General features: G+C 37.7%; 1 protein-coding gene and 1 long non-coding RNA gene across 4 annotated transcripts in view; one reads left to right on the top strand and one right to left on the bottom strand.

The window, feature by feature from the left end:
• The window catches only part of RABGAP1L (RAB GTPase activating protein 1 like), a 262600-nt gene that overhangs the window by 175733 nt on the left and 59469 nt on the right, over positions 1–27398 (bottom strand). For all 3 annotated transcript variants that reach the window (XM_064454431.1, XM_064454429.1, XM_064454430.1), the window contains exons 12-13: positions 25697–25790; positions 20854–21004 (exon numbers count right to left, since the gene is read on the bottom strand). In XM_064454431.1, the coding sequence (XP_064310501.1) occupies positions 20854–21004; positions 25697–25790 (245 nt within the window). The remainder of the gene's footprint in view (positions 1–20853; positions 21005–25696; positions 25791–27398) is intronic.
• LOC135313892 (uncharacterized) lies at positions 5780–16972 on the top strand. The gene is made up of 2 exons (XR_010373384.1): positions 5780–9252; positions 14696–16972. It is a non-coding gene; the product is annotated as an uncharacterized LOC135313892 (long non-coding RNA).

The raw sequence follows: 27398 nt of genomic DNA, 5'->3' as shown, positions 1-27398 counted from the left end.
CACTACAGCTGTCTATTTAAAAAACTGCCATGAAGAGCTCTAGCTTACACAGAATACACAGGAATTTTCGGCTGAGTACAGGCATGTAATATGAGATATGTATACACATATACATATAAAACCATTATTTTTGTCTCAAAATAATCTTAGACTTCTTAAACACTTTACGTTTGAAGGCACCCCTGGATATATCCTGGTCCAACACCCTGCTGAAAGCAGAGCCAACTTCAGTGTCAGGTCCGATGCCAGATTTAGGCCAGGTTGCGCTGGGTCCTACGTCCAGCTGAGTTGTGAAGGTCTCCAAGGACGGAGTTTTCACAGCTTGCCTGGGCCCCTGTTCCACCGATCGACCACTCTCACTGTGACTCCCTGTATCTGCTCAGATTTTTTCTTGTTGCAGTTTGTCTTCATCATGACCAAGACTAAACACACTTGGGCTAGTGGTAAAAACCCAGAAGTCTTAGTTCTCAAGGAAACTATAGTATCCTGCAGAAAGTTTAAACCCATGAAATATTTCTCCACCCAGAAGTCTCATTTATCAGTTTTGCTATCACAGATCCGTTTCCTTCCCTTCTCTCTCCCACCCCGTGGTCATAAAGAATGCCATAAATCATTTTACAATGATTTGGCCCACATACTGCAGTGACTGCAAAAAGATCAAGTGATACAAGTTACACAGCTACATTTTTGAAATGCAGATGCTCCTGTGGAGCACTTACCTCACTGTTAGAGTTAAAAATTATCCCCAAAGCCTACACAAGCCTTTTCCGTATTAGAGGCAAAAACTGAATTTGATGGCAGCAACAGAGTAGGTTCTATAAGGTGGGGAAGAAGGAAGGGGCCAGTATAATTTGGAGTGGAGGGTGAGGAGAGTTCAGGGAAGAGGCTGGAAAGGGACGTGGAATGGAGCTGATGTTCCTTCTTCCTTTTACTACTGCTCCAAGCAAGCTCTGTTTCAGCCTGCTCCTCTGCTGGACTCACAGCCCCAGTCATTTTCCACTACTGTTTCTAATCAGGCAAATATTAGCTAGTATCATATAAATGTTAGGTAATTAGGACGCTGTGATGCAGAACAAGAAATGGGCAAAAAATTGTATTTTCTTCTGTGTTGTGGTGGATCAGTAGAGAAAGATGGGCATTCACATTTGCAAGTTTATTGTGCAGTCCTTTCATACTGTTATTTAACAATTACACTGAACACTTCTAAAGTTTGAAAATTTTAAATTAGCTAGTAGCATTATTCATGTATTTAATAAATACCAAGCAAGCTTTCACAGTAAATAGCTACAGCCTCCCTTTAAACATTACTACCTGTGATCTCATGGATTAGATGGTTATTTTTATGAATTTTACATTACAGAACATTTTTCTTTGGGAGGAGCTTCCCTCAAGATTATAACGATGCTCCTATAACACATGGAATTCACTTACAAGCTCAATTCAGAGCGACAAACACCAAACTTCGTGCCTCAAATCAATAGAAATAAAACACTGTGCAATAAACTATCTATCAAGAAGTTAATTTACTTCAGGGAAATGCTGTGAAGTCTAATAAATGGTGATAATTAGCATTTTTCAGGAATTAAACATAGAATTTGCATTAAAAACAGCACTTAAGCTATGTAAGGATGCTATTAACTAACTGACCCCACATGGTAGGAGAAGCCCTAAAACGCATGAAAATGGGCAATGGAAAAATTACAAGTGTGTCTTAGGGTGGTATAAAAAGCAAAAAATTAAGGCCTACACCCTCTGACAGGGTTGTGTTGCTGCCACTAAAACTAATCTATCTGTCCTTAAACTAGCAGTAACTTAAAAAAAAAAGTATTTTGGCAAAAGAATACAGGCTTACTACCTACCACCACTGCTCCAAGCATCCCGATGAAGGGCCCCGTTATTTACATCACTTTTGCTTTAGTTCCTGCTTTTGATTATGTGGCTAATGTTTAGTTAGTGCTTTGGGAAAGCATACTGACAGTCTAAAGGAATGTGCATTTCATTCAAAATTGCCCTCCCGCATTTCAAGTACCCTAACAAACCCATGTCCTATCCATGCAGCTATCCTAACATAAAACATCGCCTCTGTACATGGAACCGCATTAGAGTGAATGGAAATGAACTAGCTATTAATTACACTGCTTTCCAGAGACTATTAAAATTTTCACCTGTTAAATTACAGGACAAAAGATAGCAATTAAGAGAACTGTAAATGAAGAAATCCTGAAATATAGAGACTAGTATGAGCAGTGCAGGTATAGTATTACCCTTTCTTTTCCTGTGGGAATCACTTCTCATATTTTAAAATAATACTTAAAATATTTTAATACTGCATTCATTTAAACTTTTTAGAGGCATGTTTTGACATAGTTGTGTTTTTACTAATACTTTTGTCTTTATCAAGCCAGGAATTACATTCCATAGATATTGGTATTCTAAAAGCATATCACAACTGGGGACCAAGAAAGTGTACATTCAAAAGGATTCCAGCTGACTTGGCAGAAGCGTAAGCTCAGTCAGTATTAGTAGTAATTCCATTTCAGCGGAGCTAGAATAACAGATTTTAAGGCTACTAAAAAAAAGCCCAAGCACTATCATCACCTACTTCAATTTTTCACATACTTCAAGCCAAAGAGTTCTCTTAAACTACAGCATGACCTTTTAAAGGGCAACCAATTTTGATTTAATGAGTTCAAATGATGAATAATTTATTGTAGCCTGGATTAGGAAGCCAAGTTCTAAGGCCTGTGCAAAAGCAACCAAGATACAAACACAAGGATCAAAACCATCTGCCAGCCTTTCAAAATCACAAGTTTGGATGCACCAAATAATAAAGCTGAAGTGCATGCAAATGTAACTTCCATTCTTCATTGCCTTTGAAAAACAAATACACACAGTTGCACCCAGTATTATTTCTTTAAATTCTCCCAAGAGCATCACTTCTATTTCACCCTCAAAGCATTCCTCAGAACTCAAGGCCAAGGCCACACATCCATAAGCTACTGTATGATCAACACTGCATGTGCTTCCAAACCCTTCTCCATCTCAGTACCGTATTTCTGAACATCACAACGGCAAACCTGTATGACAAAAACTCCCCACTATAACCTTTGGCAACTTTTAATCTGTGCTGAAAGCTACAGCACAGAACATTCATGTGCATAATTTATCTTCTCTCAAAAACAGTTTAAAACCCTTCTGAATTATCCACTTCAATTGTCTTTTCTAAAAATTGTTAACTGGCAGCTACCATTATGTGACAAATTCACAGATGCATGTCAGAAACAGATTCAAATCCACTTTTCATGGAGGCAGCTTAGGTTAAATGGTGAAAGTACATTCTCTCAGAGCATCTAGTCTAATCTAGATGGGCTGGCTGGAAACATGTGCCTAGTCACATGGAGAATTTTTTATTTGCATATATATTTGGCACATTCCACCCTAAACCTTTCCTTTAATAGATTTTTTAAAAATAGTGCTTCCTCAAGGATACAAGAGGTGGCTCAGAAAAACACCAAACAACTAGGATCATTTAGGAGATAAAGTCATAGCTTCAACTGTTGGTGTAGACAAAAGTCAGTTAAGAACTGAAGAGTCACGATTTGTTTCAGTGCAAGATCTAGTGAGGAGCAGGTGGTACTGACCCCAGATTGGGACTAGTAAATCCAATTTCAGTATTTCTTGAGAACAATAAAGCTGAAAGCAATTTAAGTAAATTTAGAAGATTAAACAAAGTTTTACTCACTATTACTATTCTACCTCTTTAGTGAAGAAACGGAAAAGAGGAACATGGAAAGGATATGGCATGAAAACTATTTATAAACTGAAGCGTGGCACAATTTCTTTTTATGGATTTTAAGCTCTGCTTCATTTTGACCAAATTTTCCTCCCAGCTGAAACTGCTGAAGAGGTATTACTTATAGTCTCTTAAAGCACGGAGCCTGTATCGGCACACGCTTGCATCAATAACCATATATGAGAGAGGACCAGGAATAGCTTCCTTCCAAGAGCGGTCTAGGGGGGAAATTTTGCAAACAACAGCAGTTGAAGTAGACCCCTGGCTAACTCACAGATATGGAACCCAGCAATGAGAGATGTGTGGAAAATGCTGCTAAAAGAAAGAGTTGACGATTTCCGCCCCGCCCCCCCCCCCCCCTTAAAAATTAGCTAATTAAAATTTATAAAATCATCTCACATCTGATAACTGTTCAAAGAGTAATAACATCTAAATACATTCAACTTCTAATAACTCACAAATTTTGTCTTTAGTTCGATTGTATCAGATAATGAGAACATTTATATTTATAGCTAGAAATTGGCACATGTAAAATGTTATGTGAGCTGAGAAATTATTTTTTTATTTAAAAAGAAATACCAAATCTGATATTATTTGCCATCTCAAATAAAAAAATGAAATTAAACATATACTTTATCAGCACTAAAAATAGGTTAAATATAAAGACAACATTTTCAAGAGAATCTACAAGTTCTTTTGGAAGGGACACTATCACAGAATGGTAGGGTTTGGAAGGGACCTCTGGAGATCATCTTGCCAACCCCCCTGCTTGAGCAGGCACACCCAGAGCAGGGGGCACAGGAACATGCCCAGACGGGTTCTGAATGTCTCCAGGGGAGGAGACTCCACAGCCTCCCTGGGCAGCCTGTTCCGCTGCTCTGTCACCCTCACAGGAAAGAATTTTTTTCTCATGTTGAGCTGGAACTTCCTGTGTTCCAGCTTGTGCCCATTGCCCCATGTCCTGTATTTGGGCACCACTGGAAAGAGTCCAGTCCCATTATCCTGACACCCACCCTTTAGATGTTTATAAGCACGGATAAGATCCCCCCCGAGTCTTCTCCAGCCTGAACAAACCCCAGACTCTCAGCCTTTCCTCATAAGGGAGATGCTTCAGTCCCCTGCTCGTCTTGGTAGCTCTCCACTGGACTTGCTCCAGCAGTTCCACATCCTTCTTGAACTGAGGGGCCCAGAACTGGACACAGTACTCCAGATGTGGCCTCACTAGGGTGGAGCAGAGGGGGAGGATAATCTCTCTCGATCTGCTGGCCACATTCCTTTTAATGCAGCCCAGGATACCGTCGGCCTTGTTGGCCACAGGGCACATTGCTGGCTCAGGGTCAGCTTGCTGTCCACCAGCACTCCCAGGTCCTTCTCAACAGAGCCGCTTTCCAGTAGGTCAGCCCCCAGCCAGTACCAGTGCATGGGGTTGTTCCTTCCCAGGTGCAGGACCTTGCACTTGCTTTTGCTGAATTTCATGAGGTTCCCCTCAGCCCAGCTCTCCAGCTGTCCAGGTCTCATTGGATGGCAGCACAGCCTTTTGGTGTATCAGCCATTCCTCCCAGCTTGGTATCATCAGCGAACTTGCTGAGGATACACTCTGTCCCTTCACCCAGGTCATTGATGAATATATTGAACAGGACTGGACCCAGCACAGACCCCTGGGGAACACCACTAGTGACAGGCCTCCAACCAGACTCTGTCCCGTTGATCACGACACTCTGAGTTCTGTTGTTGAGCCAGTTCTCTGTCCACCTCACTGTCCACTCATCCAACCCACACTTCCTTAGGTTCACTAGGAGGATGTTATGGGAGACAGTGCTGAATGTCTTACTGAAGTCAAGATAGACAACATCCACTGCTCTCCCTTCATCAACCCAGCCAGTCACACCATTGTAGAAGGCTATCAGGTTGGTCAAGCATGATCTTACCTTCGTGAATCCATGTTGACTACTTCTGATAACCTTCTTTTCCTCTGGAGAGGACTTCCAGGATTAACTGCTCCATCACCTTTCCAGGGATGGAGGTGAGGCTGACTGGCCTATAGTTTCCCAGGTCTTCCTTCTTGCCCTTTTTGAAGATTGGAGTGACATTTGCTTTTCTCCAGTCCTTGGGCACCCCTCCTGTCCTCCATGACCTTTCAAAGATGATGGAGAATGGCTCCGCAAGAATATCTGCCAGCTCCTTCAGCACTCACGGGTGCATCCCATCAGGTCCCATGGATTTCCAAGGTTCCAGTTTGCCTAGGGGATCTCTGACCCAATCCTCCTCAACCAAGGGGAAGTCCTCCTTTCTCCAGATGTTCCCTCTCTCTCCTCTGGGGGCTGAGATGCCTGAGGGCCAGCCTTAGCAATAAAGACTGAAGCAAAGAAGGCATTCAGTAACTCTGCCTTCTCTACATCCTGCGTCACCAGGGCCCCTTCCTTGTTCAGCAGCGGGCCCCCTATCAGGGAATACAGAAGTCAAGCTATAGATTAAGTCCAACTTCTTTCACCAATATTAAATTCACACATAAACCTTTCCCCTCCGCTCAAAATCATGGTTCAAAACTAAATGTCAATCTCTTCATTCACATATTTTTAAGATATATCACACAGAACTTCCCAAAACTCAGCATATCAAGATACTGAACTAAATACTGGCCTCTAGCTGATCGACAGTATACCTGGGAAGGGCCATACAGGAAGAAATGGAAGCACTGGGTCCTACCTGCTATATTTGCTTAGGATGCTAGTGGCCATCATCTTTATATGGCCACTGGAATTAATTTGGCTTGAAAAGGCATGCACCATGTTTCCTGCACACCCTTCTTCCCAGCATGTCTGTAACGTCTGCTGCAGAAACAAAGTGAGCGTAATTTGTTCTCATACTTTTAATGAAAGAAGATAAAGAAGGACATGACAAACATGGAGTTACTTGCTGCAAAACTTAAACAGTAATCTTTAAAGCAATCCTAGAGTAAGGAACAAGAAAACAACCAAACAAAGCAGAAAGAGGAACAGCTTTCAACAGCATAAGGAAAAATGCTTCCCATATCAGCAGCAGTTGCCTATACCGTATTTATAGCCATTCCAGAAAATGAAATAAAAATATTGGAAATTACTCTAACAGTTAAGGTTTTCTAATACATTAACTAAAACACATAAAAATGAAATCCCAACTGCATTTTTCTACAAAGGCTTTATACAGTGACTTACATTAATTTTTCTGTGTAAGTTATGAAAATACTCAGTAGTCAAAATACTGCCATAGAAATGGAATAAGGCTAAATTAAAAAAAAAAAAGTATTTTTCAGCTTATGTTCTAACCAAAGTGCTCACAGGGGAAGAGCTTTGCTACATTTCCTTTCCCCCCAAATAAGGTTCTTTATAAAACAAGGCAAAAAGTGAGGAAAAAATGGTTACATTCAAAAAGCTATATTTTATTGTTATGGCAACTGATGTGCTAAAAATAAAGAAATAAAGTTGTTATGGCAACTAGAATTTTAAAGGCAGTCAAAAGTAGAATAATCAAACATTCTGCTGGCTTAAAATATAATGTCTATGACTCAATTTTCAGAAAGAGCTTCAGAGACAAGTAGTGGTTGGGTTTTTTTGGATTCTGCTCTGGAGATCACAATTAGTACAAGTTTCAGAGAACTCTACTGAGTACAAGGGAGGAAATCAAGGTGAACAGAAAATCAGTCATTTGAAGTTCTCATGGTCAGTAGGAAGAAACACACATAACCTTACAGCCCTTAATTAATGTCCTGGTGATCTTACCTAGATCCATAAAATGTATCAGCTTATTATTAAAATAAACAGCAATAGGACAGTATTTATGTCAGTCATCACAACAACTGAAAGGCACTATGTAACTAGAAGTTACTTAATGGTTTTAAATTAAGTACTGAAAAGTTAGGGAATACCAAAATTCATCTGTCTGAAGCAGCAGAGTTCTTCCCCTTTATATGTATGGAATTATAAAGACGACTATAATTACAAGATCGTAACATATTTACATTTCTGATACATGCTTGATCATCATTACAGGGCTCCTAGCTATACAAGCACTTCCACAAAAATCTTAGCGCGCTCACTCACTGTCTCCCATCCAACACTTGTCAGATAGTCAACATTGCTACCTTTGTTAAAAAATAAACAGAACTATGCACTGTGAAACATTCCAAAGCGCGTACTCAGATCAGACTTAATTAATACTAAGCAAAGTAATTTAACAGATACTTCAGAGAATTATGACTAGAAACAGTAACTTATACTGGAAATATTTGCACTGGAACTATGTACGTAGCATGTGCTAGAATCCCAGTGTAAGCTAATATTTTAACATAGTATGTGCCTTGTATTTTGGCTTCACTGCAGTTAATCAAGGTTCCTCCTAGTGCTACTCTGAACTCTTTTTCCAACCCATAGGAAAAGCCTCTCAGCCCAGTCCACAAGAGCTTTCAGCACACAGGAGTAGCATGGCCAAGAATACAGATCAAAGTCAGGTTCCTCCTTCACTTGTACTAAAGGGAAAAGAATCAGATTAACTCCTTATTGCAACACAAAAATCGAGAGATGTACACTGCAGATTCAAACCCACACAAGGGAGTGCAGCAAGGATAACACAGACAAATTTAAGTATATTTTTATAGTTTTGCTTCCCAGCCTCAGTATTAACCCTTAAGGCTACATCCACACTTAACTCATTTCCTCTTAAGCATCACATAAAGCAACAGGTATTTTACCTGGAGATGCAAATAATGTAGAAAAATACATTAACTAATGGATCTATGACAAAGTCAACAGCTTCTGCAAAGGAAACTCCATGTACAACAGTCACTATACATAACTTTTTACCAGACAGGAAAAATCTTAAGACATATGAATATCAAGGCTTTAAATCAAAGTTTTAGAAATATTCTGTCTAAGGCTTAAGCTAGGGGAGCCAGGCTGCATATTTTCAAGGTTTGTTGCTGACTCAACCAGCTACTGAAGACAAAAGACACGCTGTCCTGAGCTTGCTATGAAATTAGTTTCCTCATTGTATAATATTCTAAACTTAATCAAGTGCACGGTTGCCTGAAATGTAAGTCTTCGAGTTCAAAATAAAATATACAGCAGTCCAAGTATCACTACAGTATTAACTGACGGCTATGTAAATCTATTGCTCTCATTCAGTATCCGGGGGTCACGTATCTTGTTGTATCAGGTATAGCCATGCTGCACTGAATATATAGAAATATATATATGAAAACATATATAAAAGCATCTCAAAAGGATATTTATTGTAACATTTTCAGGTGCATTTTATCTCTAACATGTTTTTCTGTATTTTCAATTTTCCATAAAAGAATTTGAGAGCAAACATCTTCATAGAAGGGTAAAGGAAATCCTGGAAGGTATGACAACAAAGTCCAAAAATGCTTTCTGAAGTGACATTTACAAATTCAGGAAAGAAAGGTGGCATCATTCCAAAAGGTACCTCGAATTCCTTTGCCAATTAGGTAACAAAAATCATACTTAGACTGCTGTGTCACATTAACCTAACTAAGGCTATCTGAAAGCTGCCTCACCTGTCTGTCCTTCCTGCCCTGCCCCAGCAGTGCACTCCCGCCACACCCCTTACACCACACTTAGAGATGACACAGCTACAAAGTGAATCAGTCTCATTGCTGTAACAGAGAAACGGGGGGGAAAGACGTTTTCTAAATAAAAATCTACTAATTACTGTGATGTATCAGCCTTGCAATCGCTAGATAGAGTATACTGAAGAGACAGAACACACGGTAAAAGAAACCTCTTCTGGCAAGCGTACAGCCTGAAACCGCACCCTCCGTATAAGACGATTTAGGTTTAGATTCAGGCTGCATGTTGTATTATCTACCCAAAAAAGGCTGTATTTTGCAACTGCATTGCTTTTGAGACAAACCAGCCATATGAAGATGGCTTTGTCATATTCAGCATATGATTAAAAAATGTGAAGCTCCATATCATCAATATTCGGTTGTCAGTTATTTTTTAAACTGATGAAAACTCACAAGAAAAAGATCCTTAGCTGCCAGAATATTTGGGTGTGTCCACAGAAACCTACATAAAAGATTATTAAAAAGAGTATATGCACCAGCAGACTACGGTTGATCTCCTTTCGGTTAGTTTCCCTCAGCAGCTGCAAATTTGCTTGCTGATTGGGGAAATTAGTCTTAATTGGTATGAGCATACTCATCACTACAAAGGGGAAAAAACACGTAACAGATACAGGCTGTAAAGAAGATCTGTAGGTCTCTCGTCTCTTCTGAAGTAATTACTGGAAAATGTACTTAACACTAGCTCACCACCTTAGAATGTCCTAAAGAACATATGAATATTGTCATTTGGGGCTTTATGATAAAGTAATACATAAATTAAGGTACCAAAAGGTATCAGAATTCACCCCTATATTAATTCCAGTTTGAATTTAAGTGATGCATTCATCACTTATGTATGCTTTTAATTGCTCTACACACAGCTCAAGCCTTTCTAGTTTTGTCACTATTTCACTATGTGAATTGCCCCTTGCTAGCTGTAGGCTGCTATGGTAAAACATGCTTTAATAAAATGTTTACCACCAGGACTGTTGTCCTGCTTAACAAAGGCATTTAAAAAGACTTTAAACGCCAACTGTGATTGTTTGGAGAAATAAAAAAAGCTAGATATAAAGTATACTTTTGGATCCTTTCATTCTCAGTCTTCAGGGTGCATTGTTTATTTTAAGAACAGCATCAGACATTAACATATTTAAACCAGCAATTAAGAGTCAGGAGAAGGTGTTTTGCTCTCATGAATAAATCTATTTAAGATTTTTGAAACGTTAACGTTCATAAAATAGTCATAAGAAATAATGCTTATTTTAAAGCATGTCTTCTACATCTTTATCTGCGTAAGCAAGTATAGGACCCCCAATTGGGCTTGTAGAGAAAGCAGTTCTCCTGATGGTTTGAAACAACCTTTCAAAAATCACACTACAGAATCTACAAAGAAGTTGACCTCAGCTTTAAAGTCAGATGGAAACCATTCCAAATACAAATTACAGCTAGTAATTCAGAATTTCAGGAGACAGTAATTTTTAGATAGAGTCACTGCATTCCCCTATGCAAGCCACTTGCACATGCCAACGTGGCAGTTCAGCAACCTGGTGGCACACAAATGGCCTTCTTATTTCCAAGTCTGACAGAGCCGGGCCTGAAATTCTTTTGAAGACTAACATTACTGTTTATTTACATGTGCAATAACAGAAATTCATTATCCTCACACAGAAGGCATTTAAAATCCAATTACTGTGATTTTCAGTGTAGTCTTCTGACTTCCAGAACATGAACATTTTATGGACAATATCACCCAATTCCCCTCATACTAACTGCTCCATTACAATACCATACAAAACCCCATGTTTTGTCTCTTCCTCTTGCCTTCAACACCTCCAGCCCTTAAGTTATGCAGACTCCCAAATGCCAGTTATGCAACCTTTGTTTGAAAGCAGGGGATGGGTAGGAAGAAGTGAGTTTTAGATGAAAGAGTAATGCCAAGAGAAGGTTGATTGTTTAAAAATAAATAAATGCACACATTATGCTCTCAGGAATTGCAGGTCTCTTGCAACGGTCCACATACGTAACAATTTGCTTCATCTAAGCAGTGCCCTACACTGTAACAGATAGATGCATACACACCAAATGAATACGCATTACATAAAGACAACACACACTGCAGAGAACTTCAGAAATTATCCAGTATTACTCAGCGGTGCAGAATACCATTGTTTAAAATGTCTTCTTACTTTCAGCATCAGCATCGTTACTGCTACAGGACAACCGAACACCTATTAATAAACCAATATTCAAATTAAACTAGGATACCTATTAATGTTTTATCTACAAAGGAGCATCATGGATTTTTAAAACGAGCTCTGACATGCCAAGCATTTACCAGAACTACCAGCTATTACTGCACACTCTACTGTAAAGAAATAGCAAGACACCGAGACATCCCTGCTCCATCCTAACAAAACGCTTTTTATCTGCATCAATATACATATATGCAGAGTCTATGAGACTATCAATTTTAATATCACTTCTTCCAGTGACCGTCATTTAAACCTATTCAGGCTGTCATATTGATATTATCCAATATTTTATCATTTTGTTTGAAACTATGGGCAACTGTGCTCCCCTGTTTTTGCAAATAACGGATTATAAATGCACACAGACAAAACAGAATGCGGTCTCCAAGAGGGCAAATGCAAATCTCATGTGCGCTCTGCCCTTCAGACAAATGTGTCAATTCATGTGACTTTCAGAGCCAGTAGGTCATACAGCGCCCCAAGAGCCAGGAATTGTACTGCGAGTGTTATTGTAGTGTTATCATAAGTGGTTATATATGGAAAAGAAATTGCAGGAAAATTCTTAATGTGGCAGACCTTTTTATTTTTTTTCAGGGCCTGCATAAAATTATATTATTGATGTTATTTTCCACCTCAAATATAATACATGAAAGCTAAAATTAAAATGACATCAAAATAAAAATTATTAATGCATGCTACTCTTTTTTTTCCTGAAAAGAGCTGTCATTAAATTGAAGAATTTTGATGAAGAGTGAGCACAAGATTTTCCCTTTTGGGCACACAAAATTGAAAGATTTTCTCCAGATGAGCTCTAAATGAATCAAAACTTGGCAAATTAAATTCACCTTAGGGACATTTTATTTCTGAGCTTGTAAGACTAATATTAACATTTACTATGAAACTAGGTACCCTGGTACATTCATAACTAAACCAAACCTTTTATCTGAAGTCTGAATTTAAATGAAGCTATTGAAAGAATTAAAATTCAGTCAACTTGTGCTCTTCAGAGGCAATTTTTTTTTTCACTAATTTCTAATAAGTATTTTCAGTTCATATAGACTTTATTATTCCACAGTATGCAGCACCACTAAAATAATTCAACAAGTAGAAGACTATACTTGTCAGCACTAACAGCTCAACTTACACCAAGAATGAGGCATCCTATCAATCCAACAAGCATAGGATCTGACTTTTCTCTACAAACCACATCAAATTATAAAAATACCAGGAATCCACTTGCCATGAAATGGATTATCTCAGTTTAAGAGAAGAGTTAAGTAAAAATCATCCTATCCTTACCCTTTCAGAAAAGGTGGAGAAAAGTAAAGACACTGCCTATAGTGACCGAGTTTAAAAAAACCATGAAACTGGAAAAGTTTAATATACATCTCAAAGTGATCAGTTCCTTTAGAATTATTTTGCTTAATATCTAAGTATCTCATTCAAAAAGCAATAAAACAGATATTAGTAATCTCTCTAGTCAACTGAAAAAATAGGGTTTTTATAATAACTCATCTTTTTCTAATAGGCTCTTTTATAATAAACATGTAACTATGCCATTCTTGATATCTAATCTCTCTAAAAGTTAAGAGAGACCATTCCTAATTAGTAGAGTGAACAAATAAAGATGAAAAAAAACCCTAGAACAACAAAAATATAATAGATCAGCAATTCTGAAACTTTTTATCACTGGGAAATTTTTTCAGTGCAAGAAGGTGGGTATGCTGTGTTTCTAGTATCTGTAACCACAGACTGGGCAAGGTACCATCTTCAAAGATTTCAGGAGGCTTTCTTGCAAAAAGTGGGTACCTTTATCATTTTCAGTAGGCTGTTTGCCAGAAGCACATGTCAAAAGAAAAGACAGCAGTCATACTGGTTTTGGCTGTAGTCCAGGACAGCAGTCTCTTCAGAAAATATGAGAATGCTTCACTTCATAGACATATTTCTGAAAAACTGGTGCAAGAAGAAACCCACCCATTGCACACTATCCTGATACTCTCACATTGTTTGTGGCCGGACTGCTTAACAGAGAGCGCTCTGACGAAAAGGGTCGCTCCCCGCTGTACTGGGCAGAGAACATACAAATTATTCCTCACTACATAGATGCATAAACTCCCCCATTTTCAGTTTGGACAAACAGATGCAGCATTCTGAACAAAAATATTTGCTGCAAAAATACTCTAATATTTCAGTCCATTAACCAACCTGCTGTGGCAGCTGGTGAACAGTCATCTTTTTAATTAGACACCCTCACTGATTAATTAGTCTCAGAACACTGAGCAGTGGAACCCTGCGCAATGCCATTGGGACAAAAAAATATTGCTCTTTTCCTAGTGCTAACTTAATATCCTTTGGTATTGCTGCAAATAACAGGCTTGATTAATTTTCTACTCAAACTAAAATATCCTTCCTATATAAGTAATTCTCTCAATCCACAGCTAAACTGTTTCAACCCACCTGTTTCACTCAAATAGAAAAAAACCAAACACAAACATGCTATCAAGGCACCCGTTTCAAAGTTAACTGCATTTAATCCTATTTGCATAGACACAAGTCGCTCACTTGTAATCTCCTCCACTTTGTTTACTAACTATGCAAGCAAACTAGCAATAAAGATAAAGCCAAGTAAATATTAAGTATGAAGCAAAGCAGCAAATACCTTTTCTTGTTTGAACAATCTGGGTAATTTCAAAGTGTAAAAAGTAAATACATTTCTACATTAGGTTTACATGAAAGTTGATCTTTACTTCAGTCCTTTGAGATCAGTTTGCAGATAGATACACTAAGGAAGACAGATAATTAAAGTTAATTCAATGCATGGAAGACTAATGATGAAGCTTCAACAATACTTGTTATTTTTAGCTATCGTATTTCTAACTATTACACCCTTGGGAGAAGAGATGATAGAGACATCCATTTGTAGGTCTTCTCATAGTCCTACATCTATGAAAAAGTTTCTGTTCTCAGAAAGTGCTTATAAAAATTAAATACAGCTGTTAAAGAATTTCAGAGATTTTTCTCTACTGTAGCTCTTCATTTTCTGTATAGGTTTGTAAAAGAACTGTTAAGATCGATGCAATGACCAGCCAGCTGGAGACCCGCATGTCACCTCTGCCAACAGGAACACAGGCTGGAAATTACAAACCCACCCGCAATGAGGAAACAGAGATGAAGAGCAGCAGCACTGTCTAAGATTACGCAGGCCAAAGCCAGCAAGCTTCTGAGGGAAAAGACCATACCATGAGAGCTGTTTGACTCTAATGAGTACCAAAAACTTGTCAAAAAACCCAGTTTGTTGTCACTAACCAAGAGAAACCCAAGAGATGTAGGGACAATGCTGTAGTCAGCGTACCCTGTCCTCCACGTCACATACAATTGAACCTGGCCATGGCAGCTGAACACCTACACCGTGGGGCTTGTGACTACATGGACAGGAGAAAATGAATGTGTAACATGACTCCCTCAGTGTATGCGACTGCTTCCATCTGCCATAATTTACTGTTCTTTTCAGCAAACAAGCACTAAAGTTTAATTTTGTATCTGGGCCTGCAAAACTTGTTGACCTGAAAGGCCTGCAGAAATCTGAAACCTCAACTTTAATTTTTTCCTTTTTGCTTTATAATGAGAGGATCTGTCATGTAGGAATCAGAAATAATAATACTGGTCCAAACAGAATGCATAAACTACATATGTTAGCTCTAAATTGATTAGATTTCATCCAGCCCAACAAACAACGCAGTTGCTCCATCTACTGCAGCAATGGGATGTACTTTCATGTAATTGGTCTGTACTGCATGATAATTAGACCTCTGTGTCCTTTGTGCCAATTCCAAATTATTATATAACTGACAAATTTTTTTCATGATATGGCAATATTTAATCCCCAAATCAATGCCTCTCATATTTGCTTCAGACTTTGGAAGAATTCTTAGGATTTTCACTCTTCTGTAGAGTGGCTTGAAATGTTATTGGCCCAGATGCAAAACACTATTAGACAGTCAGCAGACAAAGCTATTTTTTGGCCAACTCTTCTGAAGCCTGACCCTTTAATTAGTTATTATCTCTAACTGTTCTGGGCACATGCTCATATTGCCAAAGGAAATTATGACAATAAACAAATAATCTTATTTTTGGTTTTCTTACAAGTCATTTGGAAGGACAGCCATTTAGTCTTCTTTAAGACCTTCAACTCAAAGTCACCATCCATCTCAAAATGGGCAAATTCATATGCAAACTTCTGTTGCTTTTGAGTAACATACTACCAACATCTACTTTTTCTGAAACCAGGTTTCTTTTTCTGATCATACTTTAAAAAATAGCAACAACAAAACAAATTGTTTTCTTAAACCAGAGCAGCAGCAGCATTTAAAAGTAGCTGTTAGATGAACTTCATACACACAGCTCATCTCTTAAAGGAAATCAGACTGTAAACCGAGAGTCTCTTATACAGAAATGATACATTTAACAATCATAAATCCTGCCTTAAAATGGTTTGTCCAAAAGTTTTTCAAACTACAGAAAGTGGATGTCTGCCTTATTTTTCTGCTTTATTTTACTTATGCAACTACATACAACCTGGAGAGGTGTTACTTTCTAAACTCAGGAGAAAGGACTTGAGCATAGGTAACCAGTAACAGCACTACAAAACAGGCACCCAGTCCATAACACTGAAAAGGATGGAAAGAAGCCTTGCCCTGCAAATTCAGCAGTGGGAACACATACAAGAATAAAACCACCTAAAACACAAAAGCAAAATGTTAGTAATAAGCAGCATAAGGTGTAATAAATAAAACATCTGTCCCAATTCAGATGCTACAAGTGTTCTACAGTAAGTTGCTTTATGACTGGCATCAAGTGACAGCAGATTTCTAACGATGTGCACATCGACAGTGCCTGACACCTCTTCCGAAAGGGACAGTGTGAAGTAAGGGCAGCAGAGTGGGGCAAGGTAGAGTATAACTATTGCTGAAGACGATTACCAGTCACCTCAACTATCAATAGGGTAAACTGTGGCTTGCCACTGGACCATATATCGGAGCTCAAAATATATCTTGTCATGGGAAAAATTCATCCGAGACTCTTGAGATGAACCAGCAAGGCTGAACATGAAATAATGTCAAGTAGGCAGGAGAAAACAATCAATGAAGTGACCCTAGCTTATGCATGGTTTTCTACTTAACAAACGGATATGATACACTTTTACAAAAGCTCTGTGGACAAGTACCAGTATTACACCTTCATTATCATCACACAAGCAGATTTTTCTCACTTTGATTTGTGTTTTCCTTAAAATAAATAAATAACAAATAAATATTTTAAAATATGTATTTATCTCTGCTGATATATCTTTTATTTTCCCATTTACTGTGCCACGTGCAGCAGGGTCAAAAGCCTATGGCATGCGTGCCAGAAAGGTAACTAAGGCAAATTGATTGTCATACAGTACAGATTTACATATATGTCAGAAATTAGGCAGCTGCCAAATCACAACTCCTACTCTCTAAAATTGTATGCAAGACCTACTATTGTGCTCCAGTCAAAATTTCTGAGAGGCTCATGGTAATCAGTGAGCTGGAACTCAGCAGGAGATGTGAGATATAACAAAACAGTGCTTGTCAGTAAGAAAGTATCTGTGAGAGCAGAAGTATTTCTTTCTCCCTTCCCTCCTGGAACTCAAACTCAGCTAGAGATGGGAAATGTATTGGTGTGTGAATGCTCTGATATGGGAAAGGAAACAGTTCAGTAGATCATTCTTGGCAGACTGCTGACCTCCACTGCAGAGGACTAGAGGACGTGCCTCCTGGAGAAAATAAGTTCAGCATTGATTTTTCTAAATAAGACAGAGATTTTATTTTGCTTTCTGTGCTTAACTGAAACACTAAATCAAGCCCAGATTACTCTCTCCTATAGAACACATTGAATAAAACACTCCTCTAACTTAAAAATACTGCAGATTTCAGAGCTCTGCGTACAGATGGATTCGTACAGTATAACATGCATAGCAGATCTGCTAAGTGATGTCAATAATAGTTGGCCAATCTAACATACTACTACTGCACAAAATGCACGCAACTGGAGTAGAACAACAAATGTGAATATATCACGGTCTCTAAAGTAAATTTAAATGTTGAGAGCCTGCTATCATTCAGTTCATCACACAGATCACTCTTCTGGCCTGCCAACAATACAGTTCTCCTCCACTAGCAAGCACATTTTTACCAGGAGTTAACTAGCAGCACTGTAGTAAAGTTCCATTTTTTACCAGATTTCTCTGTTCCCCATGAGAGGTAGTCATAAATTAGGCATCATATGTTCTAGACTAATAATTACAGCTGTCGGGTTCACCTTTTAAGCTATGATAGTAAAACAACAGTTTTCAAGTTAGCCCTCTGAAATTTTCTTTAGGAAAAAATTCCTTTAGATCTCATAAACAAAGAAATCAAAGATGCCAAAGATGCTTTTAAAGTCAAGCCTCATTCAAGAAAACCAGCTGACATTCCTTACTTTACTGGTAAGTACCGGCTAACACTATATTAATTACTACAGTAGTCTATTGTATTGTGCTATAGCATCACACAGTTCAGCCATGTTATTTTGATCACCAGACAGAAAAAAAAAAACCAACAGCACCTATATAAACTTACTTTCCTAGAAATCCCTGGGTACAGAGATTTTTCTAGTGGTTTCCAGTGCCCTCTTTCTCACTGAGGTACTGCAATGGGAAATTTAGCCAAACAGTGCAGGCAAGGCTCGATGACCAGACAGGGGAAAGGGCTGGGGTGTTGGGAGAGCGGGCTCTTAAGGAAGGAGCTGTTACAATGAGCTAGGAGATAAAGCAGCATGGGATAGAGGGCTATGAAAGGTGCACGGGTCCTAGGCAGTAATGGGTAGCTGTTTAAGGGAGAGATCAGTACCAGGGGCAGTTGTATGAACAGGTAAGTAGGTAGTGGATCAAGTTCGCAGATGTTACTACCACCTCCTACTCCTTGTATCTCAGCACACTTAATTCTCAAGACTATAAGTGCAGAACACTGCCACCTTTAACCACCTAGGAACGTCTTGCAGAAATATGCTCAGGAATGCACACACTTACAGAATGTACTACTAAAGTGGTCAAGACACCCATGAAAATATCCAGCTTCCAGAAGCAAGCCTGAACAGGAGAGAAATGTTAAGCAGAATGACCAAAATACAAGGAGACAATGAATCTATGTAAACATATGTGTAAACTGAAATAATCAAGATGAAAGCTATGTATTCGATGGGAAGAATAAATAGTGATGGAAAAAATAAAGTACATGTTCTTGGTATACTGGGATGGTAGCATACAGCAACGCAGAAAAAAAGAAATCAGTTCTGCATTTTCATACAGGAGAAGCAAGCGAACAATCGTTAATACCCAAATAACTCTGAAGTTTAATATGTATATTATTATTGACACACATAAGAGAACACTACAACAACACTTTTAGTAGGATTCAGAGAATAATATGTACATGCCTCTCTCTAAATAGCTTAATTCATATTACCAACACACCAAAATGAAACTGAAAGACATTCAATTTACAGACATAAATATCAGATCATAATTCATTAAAAATATTACCTGACCAGTTCTTCTGGTATTAACTATTCCTAAAAATGGGCCTTAGCTTTAGTTTGGCATAGACTCTCTCCTGTTCATTTCTTTTCCTTAATCATTTCATGCAATGTATGCCAAATGATGTGATCACCAGCAGTTACACGCAGTCAGACTACAGAAGAAATTTTGTGATTTCAGAATAAACATGATTTACCTCAGAAAAAAACCCGAGTTTGCATAAATGCTGCAGTTCAGCATAGGATTTAATTTTCTACTCCATAATAGGGTAATTTTTCATATTAAATACTGTATGCAATATAATCTTCCAAAATATATATCATGGAAGTATTTCTATCATGAAAAGGCCAAGTGTATCAAGGTATTTTTAACGCATGAAGCCCTAGCATCAAGATAAGGTTTGCATTTTAGAAGTTTTCCACTCCCTCCTCCGCTGTGAAACAAACATCTTCCCCACTTTTGGAAAGCAAGAGCAAAATAGTGGAGGTGGTTTTGATGCAACATACAGCTGACAGATGTCCTGTGAATGGTTTCTAAGGAAAATATAACCCAACTACAACGTCAAAAGAAAAATTTACACTATCCAAACATCCTTCTTTATTGGTAAAGGAAAAAGAAGCCATGAGGACAGACATCACTCTGGGGACACTTTTAAACTTTAAAAACATAGTGGGTAGGTCAAATTAAGAGGACAAGTATCAAAAACATATGACAACTTTATGAAAGGAAACTTCTAACAACATCTACCCCAGAACTTTTGTAGGGACAGATGATTCATTCCCTAGACAACAAATCCAACACTTGCTATGAGCAACATATAAAATTATCTTCCTCCGTTTCTGCCGTTACAGCCATTTTTGAGAATGCTGTTTCTCCTCAGAGTGCTTAACTAACCTGCACTGGCACAAATTTTAGAATCCCAAATGGTGAGTTTACCTCCTGACACTGCAGACAGTTTTTGCTACTACAGCACAGTGGCTCTCAATCTTCCAATCACAGCATTAAGCAGTCTGGAACATCTATGCAGGCAACTTTTTAAGAAGTTTACTGACTGCACTGATGGCATTAGGATACAGAATGGGAAGAGATTTCCAACAGGATTCGCCTCTCAAATCACCCATACAGCAAGACAACTGGTTTCCTGCTAGGTAAAAATGTTTTTAACATTCTTTTTAAAATAAAGAATAAAACAAGAAATACCTAACTTTCTGGGGTTTTGTTTGGTTTTGGTTTGAGTTTGTTTAAACTAAAAACCAGAAGATTAAGGCATGCAGAGAACAGAAGCTGTTGAAAACAAAGAGATAAATTTGAGTTTATTTAAAAATAAAAAATCCAACCCCACCAAACACCTGAACAACAAGCTGATATGGTTATTACCATCACAGCAAGTGAACTGAAAGCTAAATGTCAAGCATTACTACAGATATAGGTCAGCAATTTCTATTGTTAATGCTATTCAGCAGGAGGTAAAGTCACCTAATCACAATTTCAGTTGCTTAAAACAAGTCAAACTGTTTCACTCTTTTGCTACTTTGCCACTGAATGAAAATGCTGCTCAGTAGAATTTATTTTAACCAAAAGAAAGAAAAAAAAAAAAATCACTTACCATTGTGATAAGAACTCTGTATTTATCCAGCATTGCCTGGTTGTCATGGCATCCTGCCAGCAACTGCCAAACCTCTGCCCTTAGTGCTTCTGGAACACCGCTTTTCACCAGGGTAGATAATCCATTTGGTCTTACAACAAGATTATTGTGCCTGAGAAACAGACAATCATTTGTCCTATTACTGTTCAACTAAGAGTAGAAACCAAGATAAAAAAATATTAAAAAGTTTTCAACTTTCTAATGTTATTCTGGAAATCAGAGTCAGCAACTAGCAATGTAAACTCCTCTTCCACTGGTTACACTAATTAGCATTTGTCAGATGGAAAGCAAAAAATTCTGCAAGGATTTACAATAAGAACCAGTGGCAAAATGTAGTGATATCCAAATTCTCTAGGCTTGGAGAAATTAGTGAAAATTAGAAGAATAAATAATTGCAGAGATTGAACTAAACTGGTTAATGAAGAACAATTTATATGAAAGAGAAAACCATGCCATCTGTGCAGACAATTAAATTTAAATATTTGTTCAACATATACATTTAGCTTAGGTTAAGACAAGGAAATTAAAAATAACCTAAGCTGTATAGAGAAATACATTTTGGAAAACAAATAAAGGCCACTTTTAAGAGTACTAACATGAAGACTCAAGTTCCAGTTTGACGCTTAATGCCAAGAGTATGTTGCAAGTCCCACAAAGCAGTAACACTTGCACATACTTTGGTAAAACGCCACCATTCCAAAGAAATCTGCCTATTAGTTTGAGCTAGCTCTTTACTATCTGTTTGTTTGCGCAGCAAGAAACATAGAAAGACGATTTCAGGATTACTTTTTTGATTTTCCAACGCTGCATAATTAATCATACAAAAGGTGGTATATAGAACTATGTAAAGGCTGTTTTCAGACAGGTTGAATACTAAGGATGTGTTTTTCAAAAATAATCCAGTCACTGAGCCCATACATTTAGGATAAAAATCACTGCACATGCACAATATTGCAGAGCTTTCAGTCACAAATGTTTAAAAATCCTTTTTGAGATAATAGTGTTTACTGATCTAGATTAAACCTGGCTTTGACTTATTATGGCAATTTTCATAGCAATGCAGCAGGAAGACTGTGAATTGACTCTTTAGTCTAATGTAGGAAGTGCTTTGCTTTCTTATTGTTTTGACCATTGTTATGTTTTTCAGCCCTACTGGTAGGAGAATAGTGAGAGTGGCAGTTTAGCCAAATACTAGCAAGCTGCGATTAAATTAAATAACCGGCAATTTGACCCTCGATTTTAAGTAAATGTTTAGAGTACTCATTCTTTGAAACAGGTCATTAGGATGTGAACAGTTTACTACTACTGTTTAAATTTAAAATGTGCTCTAAATAGATCTCTTTTTCCAATACTCAGAGGATGATACTGCCATTTTTTCAAATTACTTGAATTAAGAAAAAAAGAGAGCATGGTTATATAGTGCTCTTGTCCTTTTAAACACAATAATTATTTTAAATTTTAAATGTGCACTGCAACAAAAGTAATTCAAACTTTAGCATTCAGTTAGGCAATTTAAAACCCAGCTAGTCCCTCTTCTCTTTTTCAGTACATTTTGCAGCAAGTCATATTAGACTAATGGTCTTGTGATGGGAAAAATCTAGAAAGAAAAAACAATATCCACAGAAATATTGAAAGGACTAGACGCTCTAAGTGGTTACAGAATTATGAAACGTACATTCAGGAATAAATAAATAAAACGCACCAGAAACTTAAAGCTCAAGTTGTGTGAAAATGAAGCATCATAGCACACTTCAAATCAGATTAGTTTGGTTATTACATGGATTTTCGTCATATGTATTACATATGAAACATAGAAGGCCACCTCTGAGGGCTCAGCAAGCATATGAAATAAAATGAACAGCTAAAAAGGTGCGTTCCCATATAAACATAGCAGGGAATTTCTGAGCAACTCCAAGAAAACAATACAAATAATTCATGTCAACAAGTAAGAGATGCACATTCCATGCTGTAATACCATCCTTATCACTGAACACTCACAACTGAGTATTAGGCATCCTACAGTATACCAGATTTCACTAATTTAGATAGTTTTATGGTAGAGGTAATACTTTATCAACATTAGTCCATGCAATAAAGCATAACCCTAACTTTAATAGACAACTCAGTTTCTGAATGTCTGTTTGGGAAACAGCTTGATATTAATAATCCTTGCTCTGTACCCTACAACAATGAACAAATACGCGTTTTCCCCTCAGCTGTGTAGAGGCCCAGGCACCTCACATTCCTAGACACTTTCTGACACCTGCTTGGCTAGACTACAACAGAAACAAGCATAAAATAAAAGCTTGTCTTATTCTACTCTTATCCTCTAGCATGTGTGAAAAAATGGGTCATTCACAGATGCTGACATCTTTAATTTGTTGCAAAGCACTAGTTCTCCTGCGCAAAACTCAGACACAATTTTAAAACATCAAAGAGCAAGGATACAGAAAGCGATGCATAGGCTATGCTCCAACTTGACAAACAAATATGTCTGATTAAAGACCGCTATTGCTCATGACTTATTTTTAAAAAAAAACACAGCAGAACTAGTGAAGTACTCAGCTAAACTAGCTCAGCTTGCAAGACTTTAATGCTGAGGATGCAGTAAATAGTAAAATAAATTAAAAGACATTCCATTACTTTCCAACTGTTCATTGTATCTTGGTAAATTATCTTATTCTTATTCCTGTTTATATGTTTGAAGGAGACTTTTGGAGCAACGTTTCTGCTGAGTCAGTCCATTAGGTTACAGTGACATTTTCATGAAATGACAAGAAACAATTAAACTGCAATAAATTTTTCATCTAAGAGACAAATCAGCACACCAGTTCTCCAAGTGGAAAGGTTACTTTTATTTACTTTTTTAACAAGTGCACAGATATTCCACTAGCATATGGTGCACTTTTCAACTCACTAGAAGATTTTATTTAAACCTATTTTTAGTTTTCAAATTGTTAACATTTTTCATCCATTACTCCTTCCAAGTTTTGTTCTTAATGTGTAACATTAACACTATTCAAGAATTAAAGTATTTTATACACTTGAATTTATCTAAAAATGTAATATTGCTTGAGCCACTCCTAAAGAAAATGTTTGCTACTGCTAATCTTCAAGCTGGCGGCGATCGCTCATTTCTCATCCCATTTTTAACTACTACCTGATTCTCTGAATTAAGTGTATAGGTTTATGTTAGGACTTCAAAATAGTTTACTCTGAGAGTCTTAAGTGGTTTGCCTCATTGAATACTATACTTAAGTAAACTGAAGAAACAGGTGATTACGTGAAACTCAAGATGAGAAGCTATGGGTGGTTCTTCAGCATGCATATCCACAGGAATCCAGGTATTTGTCAAGGGCATAAGTTAAAATTAAAAGAATCAACCGACAGACAAATTAAAATTAAAAAGTAGCAGTTTCCAATGCAAATGTAATGCAGATTGAAACAAACCTGCCACACAGTTCTTTAAGGACTCAGGATGGCTTTTCCCCATTGGCCTTGGGGTACCAGATATAAAACTTGAAACGCTTTAATAAACTCTCTCTGGGGATGCCCTTTAGAACAGGCTTTGGAAAGTTCTAAACAGCCCCAGAGCAGATCTTCCTACAGCCTTTTCAGGTGAGGAAAACATACTTGTGTACAGGGATCAATTGACTTCCACACTTTTCCTCAGTATTTTCTTAATCATTCAGGCATTCCATAGCCAGAACATCTGTACAATCATTCCATTAAATATTTGTGCTTCCCCCAAAAGATCTTTCATTAAGACCAGAAACTGCAATGACAAAATAGCTAAAACACTAGCAGGAAGGAAAGGTTCCAGAGGGAATATTTCTGTTAAACTCAAAATCTTGTGATGTCTCATTTAGTAACCTTTGCATGAGATCTCCAATTAAATGAGGTCAGCACCAAGAGGCTGTGTTTCTCCAAAGCTACAAAGTGGCCAAGTAAAGTGGGAAATTGCGCAAATAAATCCTTAAAATGTTTATCAGGTCTCTTTTTGGAGTTAGGAAAAGGAGACTTTGCCAATTCCAGATTAAGGGCCTCTGTTTTGTCTCCAGCAGCAAGAGCTATTACAAAGGGAAAACCAAATAAGCAGTTCTGGCATTTGCAAGTAGTATCAGGTGTCTCAGAGGTAGCAAATACACAGATATTTTCTTTTATTGGTGAAGTATACTCTGCTACTGAAGCACTTTATTCAGCCACAGAAATAACACTGTTGAGAACACACTCTAGGCTTACAAATGTTCTTCATCTTACTCTCCAACAGAAACAGTTTAAGTGAGGATCTCAGTCTTTCTAGAATCCCTTTTCAAGTGCTTACTTGTAGCACCAAAAAAAGCATGTCTAAACAAATCAGTCAAATGCACATCAGCTAGCACAAATGACTTAAGACAGGACAGACTGGAGCTGCTCTGTCTTTTCTATCCTAGCACTGAGAGGCACAGAGTTTCATGGAAGCTTAACATCAAGCCCCAAGGAACAGAGGTGGCCAGAATGTTCTGGATTTGAAGACTCACAACTGCAGTGTGAGCATACACAGGCATATTCTCAAACACTGATTGAAACAAGACTTCTGCAACTGTTGTGGGAGAGATTTGTCAAATAACTGCAAGTTAAAAGAAGATGATTTACCAGGCCCTTTTAAACTAGGTTTAAAAGACAGCCTTCAGCATGGTTTTATTTTTCTTTTTTAAATTGTGTAAGCTGAAAAATTTCAAGCCTCCTGCACAAGAGCATATAGTCTCACAAAACAAAGAAAAGGTTAGTATTTAAAATCTAGATTTAAGAAATTAAGCATTACCATCTCCCCAGTAATTCTCCCCAGGAATACAAAATCTTCTCAGGACAATCCTTTGACACATCACCAGTGCCACTGGACAGTTCATTATCACTCTCTGGAGAAAAAAAAAAAAAAGAAAAAAAAGAAAAGACAAAACAAGAAAACAAAAGCATGCACAGATTTACCAAAGAGAACAGACATTAAAGATGCATACATATATATATAGGTCTCAGACAAATTGTTCTCACATATCGGTTTTAAAACCACAAAAATACATAGAAAATATTAGTGGAACCGTAAAGAATGTTTAGCAGACTTGACAAAACAAGTATATTAATAAAGTTACTGTATGGTTTAAGAGAACAAGACTAGGGAATAATTCATTGTTACAGGAAGAAGGGCTGGGATTTAGAAAAGCATTATGTGAGAAAAGATCCAAGGCTGTCAACTATCCATTTAATGAAATTTCACAATGCAGTATTATCTAAAAGTCACACCTACTCCAGACTTCACATAGAGAGAACTCTCTTTTAAAGCACAGTAGATAAGACTGCTTCATTACACTGCATCCCTTATGTGCCATTCTGCACTTATGTGGCACTCTGATCTCAAGAAGCCTACTCAGAGCCACAATATAATTTTTTTTACTGAAACAAGTTCATGGAAGAGCAGCAGAAACAATACCATGACTTTAAAGCTCATATTGCATGGAACAGCAAAGAAAGCTTCAAATGGAAAAGAAACCTCCTAAGTATTAAGAATACCTCACTTATGGAGGGATGCAACTAATACACAAAACTAGAAGGGATAATGTCAGCCTGGGATAGTGTTCTCAAATTACCATCCAACTCAAGTAACAATCCCATTTCCAAGTGCCTTATGGGTCTATGCAGCTGTCCACACAACGTCAAACAGTCTAACTCTTTAGAGCAGCTCCTCATGTGAACAGGGTTTTGCAGTTATTTGGACTTTTTCCAGTTTCATCTGAATAAAAGACTACTAAAAATTAAACGTGAGTACAATTTCAACAACACCAAACATTGACAGGGCTCCAATTCTCAACACCTTTACTATGAAACACAACCTAAAAACAGACATTGCAACAGCCCATTATCCTCAGAGGCCTCTGACACTATGGATGGTTTAGATGTTAGAGGGTCTCTGAGGTTGCTCTTTCCTATGAGCTAAGCTGTCTCAAGAAGCTAAAATAAAACAAAGAAGGAGGACCAAAGCTACATCTGCTCCCAGAATTCCTTAGATACTCTCTTCAGCACAGCTCAGTCACATCCGTTTGCTGACCTAGTATCTTTAATTTCTCAGGTACAGTAAACACACTTCATGTCCAACTTTATGTAGACAACAGCTGTAGTTCAGGTAGAAGAGGATCTTCAGTACTTGTATGATTTGGTACAATTGTACTATTACCTCTTCAGTCTTCAGCCTTGCCATTCTCACTTCAGTTACATGTTTCTGATTTATAGTCTCAACAATTGTCAAATACAAGTCATAATTAAAAAAAAAAAATAAAATCGATGCTTCAATTTGACAATCAACTATGAAGACAAACATAGCATATGCTGCACCTCAAGGACAATTAACAGCAAAAATGCTGCCCTGAGAGAAGGGAGAAGCAGATCAGAAACATCTTTGTATTTCAAATTGAACATAAGGTTAGCGATCCCTTTAGCTTGGAACCTGTTTGTACAGCTTTACGGGCCCCAAA

Source organism: Phalacrocorax carbo, chromosome 6, assembly GCF_963921805.1.
Source record: "Phalacrocorax carbo chromosome 6, bPhaCar2.1, whole genome shotgun sequence".
In the NCBI taxonomy this organism is placed as follows: domain Eukaryota; kingdom Metazoa; phylum Chordata; class Aves; order Suliformes; family Phalacrocoracidae; genus Phalacrocorax; species Phalacrocorax carbo.
This window is presented reverse-complemented; position numbering and strand designations above follow the sequence as displayed.